This window comes from Vigna radiata, chromosome 2 (assembly GCF_000741045.1).
Source record: "Vigna radiata var. radiata cultivar VC1973A chromosome 2, Vradiata_ver6, whole genome shotgun sequence".
In the NCBI taxonomy this organism is placed as follows: Eukaryota; Viridiplantae; Streptophyta; class Magnoliopsida; order Fabales; family Fabaceae; genus Vigna; species Vigna radiata.
Genome location: NC_028352.1, coordinates 18,160,021 through 18,165,165, shown reverse-complemented (window position 1 = coordinate 18,165,165; position 5,145 = coordinate 18,160,021). Strand labels below are relative to the sequence as shown.

The following is a 5,145-nucleotide window of genomic DNA, read 5'->3' as shown; positions in this document are numbered from 1 at the left end:
TTATTCAAATTCTCTACAAACTAAAATTAAGAACATTTAGGGATGTTGTCAACTCAATGAATCAACCACTTGGAATTCATAAGACTTGTCCTTCCACTGACATTGAACCCATAAGACTTGGCCAAATTTTGATTGGGGACGACTTGATTTAATTTCTACTGAGACTAAGCACCCACATTTCAGTCAGACCATACTTAGCCAAATATTAGTCCAGTTGAACTCTGTCGAATTTTGGCCAGGCCCAACTCGGTTGAATTTCAACCAAATTTCATCTAGGTCCTACTCAATCAAATTTTTGCTAGGACCTTCTTATCCTATGATGACTCGGACCGACCTTCAGGTCAGGAAGATTAGGATTGACCTTTGTTTGGAAATGACTGAGACTGGCCCTCAATTGGGAACCTCAGACATGTCTTGATTTTAGATTTTTAAAATCCTAAAAATATTCAATCTAAATCCATTTAAACATATTAGGATTTGAATTTTCAAAATCCAAATCTAATTAAATAGATTAGATTTAAAATCTAAAAATATAAATTTAAATTTGAGATAAATTCATTTGAATAAACTTAAAACAATATAAATTTAAATTATTATGGACTAGATCTCAAAATTTGGATAATTTGCCCATCCTTTATCTTTGCTTATTTAGTTTAATTGATTTTGTTTTAACTATTTATTCTTCCTCTTTTGATATTTATCTTGATTTATTTATGTAAAGTAATTAATCAATGTTTTTCATTATGTAAACTAATTCATCATCATCTATATCATTATATTATGATATCTCACTTTACTAATAATATTACTCGTCAAACACAGCCGTATGTGGAAGGAACAATTTATTACATTTTATCTGTAAGTTTTATAGATAAATATTTATACTAATAAATATAACTAACAATTTGAAACGGAACTACAACAATTGACTTGTGTCAAATGTAGTGTTTAATGGTGTCAACCACTAGTAAATAATAACATGCTTAACAGAGTTTGTTTTTCTTTTCACAACATTATCAATCAGACATCGCATTACATTTGGTTCTCTTCACCAAATACACAAGTTTCAAGGTTCTCTTCACCTAAACAACATCTTCGTATTTGTTTAGGTACGGTCAATAATTCTACATCGTTGAAGAATTGAAAGAAAAAAGAATTACATACATCTTTTGCTTTTACCTCTCTAGCGGACAAAATTGATATTCCTGCATTGGAAGGTGAAGCCATGGTGACCTTTTCTTGTTTCCTGTTGGAAGTTTTATGTCGACTAGAGATCAGGTCAATTTATAATATATAAGTGGGGTGCAAACTTTATCTTCCAAACCGATTTTGTAGAGTTGAGTTACACTTAATACTTCCACTTCCTATCTTGCATCTATCATTGTGATGGAAAGCTCATTAATTGAGCATAGTGTGTGATTTTCTGATGAAGAATTTGTTTCGGTTGTAACATCTGATTCAGTGTAAAAGCCAGGAACCTTTGGCTTTGGTAATGATTTTTCACCATTCAACATTAGAACCACCGATGACATGTCTGGTCTATCGTTTGGTCTTTGTTGCACACACAATAGTCCGACCTGTATGCATCGAGTGACTTCAGACTCTAGGCATTGTTCTCCTATCAATTCATCAAGCAGTTCGAGTGCTCTCTCTTCAGTCCATAATCTCCATGCCTAAGAAGGTGAGAATTAAATTAGTGTGATGCAGATGATTAAATTTTGTACTAATTATCAGCATAGTTATATCAAATTGCTTACATGGCCAAGAAGATTATTGTTGTTTTCTGGGTCTGAAAAATCCCTGTTTTTCTTCCCACTTACAATCTCTAGTACTATCACACCATAACTAAACACATCTGATTTCACTGAAAAATGTCCACGTGCAGCATACTCAGGAGGCATGTATCCACTGAATACAAAGTTTTCACTGTAAATTGTTGAAACACGAATACAGAAATATCAAACAGATAAAAAATAGCTTACTATGTTCCAGCCACCCTATGTGTCTTTCCCTCAACTTGATCTCCCAAAAATGATCGAGCCAAGCCAAAGTCTGCTATTTTGGGATCCAAATTTGTGTCTAATAAAATATTGCTAGTTTTAAGATCTCTGTGAATAATCCTTAGTCTAGAATCTTGATGCAAATAGACAAGTCCTCGAGCAATTCCACTGATAATGTTGAATCTCATGCGCCAATCTAGCAACTTCCTCTTGCTTTCATCTAGTAAAACATTACACACATTTAGCATAGTTGTACCTAAATTCTTAAGTCACAAATAAGAAATAAGAAGATTGCCACATATTATTGATAAATTTGTGAGAGTTCTAACCAAAAACAAAGAAGTCCAAGCTTTTGTTTGGCATGTATTCATAAATTAGCATTTTTTCTTCTCCTTCAATGCAACAACCCAGGAGCTTTACAAGATTACGGTGCTGAAGTTTTGCAATCAAAGCAACTTCATTTTTGAACTCTTCTAACCCTTGTCCGGAATTCTCTGAGAGTCTTTTCACTGCTAACTCTTGTCCATCTAACAGTATGCCCTGATAGAAAAATCATCTGCTAAAGTTAGAAAGTTCTTAAGAAAAACAGAATTTTTGGAAACTGTCTCTGTTCGTCACCTTGTATACTGGTCCAAAACCACCTTCACCAAGCTTGTTTTTGGTTGAAAAGTTTTCGGTAGCATTAGCAATGACCAGAAAATCGAAAGTTGGAAATTCAAGGTCTTCCTTTTTCTGCTTATGCTTGCTGTAAAGTTTTCTAGCTATCCCTGAATGGTTAGAAAATAACAATAGTTAGACACTAAAAAGTACTATGCATACATTATGTTTTCTTCTTTTCTTTATTCCTAATACATAACATTCGATGGTAAATTATATCTACGTACTTACCTGGATTTTTTCTTATAATTATGCATGCACATGTGACTAATCCGAAAATAATCACACCAACAGTAATTGCTGCTATCTTTATGGTGATTTTTCCATGGCCAGCATGATCTGAAAGAAACAACACAACAAGTCACTGAATTTAACCACAGCAGCTCTTAGAATAATCAACAAGAAATTGAATATAATACCTAATTCGGAAGCAGGGACTCTGATGTAAAAGTCTTGTCCCCATTGAGAGAAATTCCTCATGTCAACCAGATCATTAAACCAAAGCAGACAACCACTTCCTTCGTCACGAACATCTAAATTTGCACATGCTGTACAAGAACAGTTTCTAATGCACAACTTCATACATTCATCAAGGTTCATGGTTGCATCAAACCATGAGGAAGAAGTGTCTGGCAATTTCATGTGCGTGTATTTCAGGAAGCCATCTGTGTATATGTTCGTGCAGTTAGATTTATTCCTTGGCACACAGCCATTGTGCCAAATTGATATATTCCACTCATCAGGAGACTTAGGAACATACCCTCTAAGGCATTCACAAATTGGATAGTTACCATCATAAATGCATACAGAATTTGCACCACAAAAGGCATAATTCTCGCATTGATCTTCCTCCCCACTTGAGATCACTTGCCTCGTTCTTGTTTCAGTTGTCCAAAACCAACTTTGTCCTGTGCCTGAAGGGGTCAGTGTGAACACAAAGAAGTCCAATTCGTCATTAAGACTGTACCAATAATACACCTCTTTCTCATTGAACACAAATTTTGCAGACGTACCACGAGCTGGAATAGGATTTCCAACCAGAGACAAGCCATTCCATGGCCCTGCTCTTGCTTTTATATCAGTTCCCTTGAACTTTATTATTTGAGGATATCCTCTAAGATCCACTTTTATAACATATTCTCCCTCTGCAGGATCCTCATCACTTTTCCAAGATGCTATATATCTTTCCACACCAGTCTCTAGGTTCCATCCAAGCTTCATTTCTGGCATCTGTGTATCACCCGGATAATCAAAACTCTGCCACAAGATGCTATCCTCTTTTGTTTCCCCTCCATTTATCACAACAAAATTTCCAGAATCCAAAAGACGAGTAATTGGATCATTCACTGTATTGCTTGATCTGTTGGGTGATGACCAAATGATGTTGTTTGTGCCATTGAGCAGCTCAAGAACCCCTTTTTGGTTGAGTTTGAGAACTCCTGAATTATTCTCAAGAGGTGTATTTCGGTTTGCCACCCATACCACAGTGAAAGGGGATACATTTGTATACCATATTCCCAAATATCTTCTTGCTGAATTTCGTGGACTGAAGAAACCCAGTTCAGTAATTCCACCTGCTGATACCAAAGTCTCGTTCTTAACATCTTGGATGGATTCACTCACTGCTAAACTGTCTAAGGAACAATAAGAAGTCTTAGATATGTACAAGAACAAGAACAACAAAATAGATAACATTGTGATGCCACAAATGGGATTGCGTTCTCACTCTATTTTAAATATCATTAATGTATACTCTAGCTTTGGTGTGTGTTCAGAAAATCCTTAGTAGGAAAAAGTTGCATTTTGATACGGAGAAGGTTCAACACACTAATAAATCTTCACACTAGTATGATATTCCCAAATCTTCACGAATATACTTTTGTGTATCTTATATGTATATATATATTATAGGATTAAATATGTTTTTAGTCCTGTACTTTGAGAGGCGATTTTGATTTTAGTCAATTTTCAAACTATGGTATAATTTAGCCCTTCAACTTTAGAAAACTCTGTAGTCCTTTTTATCAATTTTTTTTAACTTTATTTATTGTTTCAAACACGTTTCTCACTTAACATTGAAATAAAAATGTGTCAAACAGTGTAAACAATCCAAATACTATAATAAAACGTGCTTGAAACAACAAATAAAGTTAAAAAAATTTGGTAAAAAGGACTAAAACCAGAGTTTTCTGAATTTGAAGGATTAAATTATACCATAGTTTGAAAATGGACTAAAACCAAAGTCACCTCAAAATACAGAGACTAAAAACATATTTAACCTATGTATATATAGACTCATCTTCATCTTATATTTTAACTTATATGCGACTTTGTTTCTATATACTACTTTTGTTAGACGAGTTCGAAATATACATATAGGATAGAAAGCTCAATTTATAAATTGATTTTATAAAATTAAATTAAGTTTAAAATTTTTAGAATAAATTTATAATTATCTTATGTTCATTTTAACTAAATTTATTAATTC

The 5,145-nt window shown here is 33.8% G+C and overlaps 1 protein-coding gene across 2 annotated transcripts; it reads right to left on the bottom strand.

Annotated features, from left to right (window-relative positions):
• Window positions 1–939: 939 nt before the first annotated feature.
• Window positions 940–4,433, bottom strand: LOC106752804 (G-type lectin S-receptor-like serine/threonine-protein kinase At4g27290). Of its 2 annotated transcripts, XM_022778744.1 has the most exons (8): window positions 3,671–4,433; window positions 3,077–3,571; window positions 2,889–2,996; window positions 2,619–2,767; window positions 2,330–2,540; window positions 1,983–2,220; window positions 1,758–1,908; window positions 940–1,673 (listed from the first exon to the last, which is right to left on the bottom strand). In XM_022778744.1, exons 1-8 carry the CDS (start codon window positions 4,350–4,352, stop codon window positions 1,365–1,367), a joined length of 2,343 nt encoding a protein of 780 aa, XP_022634465.1. In that variant the 5' UTR covers window positions 4,353–4,433; the 3' UTR covers window positions 940–1,364. The 2 variants fall into 2 exon arrangements, with proteins under 2 accessions (XP_022634465.1, XP_014490064.1); XM_014634578.2 differs by having other exon boundaries at window positions 3,077–4,433.
• Between the last annotated feature and the right edge of the window lie 712 nt (window positions 4,434–5,145).

Excerpts from the sequence above, each read along its gene's own strand:
- LOC106752804 (XM_014634578.2), bottom strand. The coding sequence starts at position 4,352 with ATGTTATCTATTTTGTTGTTCTTGTTCTTGTACATATCTAAGACTTCT. Across the intron at positions 2,221-2,329 it reads CTTGGACTTCTTTGTTTTTG|ATGAAAGCAAGAGGAAGTTG; the intron begins GTTAGAACTCTC and ends ATGTTTTACTAG. Across the intron at positions 1,674-1,757 it reads ACAATAATCTTCTTGGCCAT|GCATGGAGATTATGGACTGA; the intron begins GTAAGCAATTTG and ends TCACCTTCTTAG.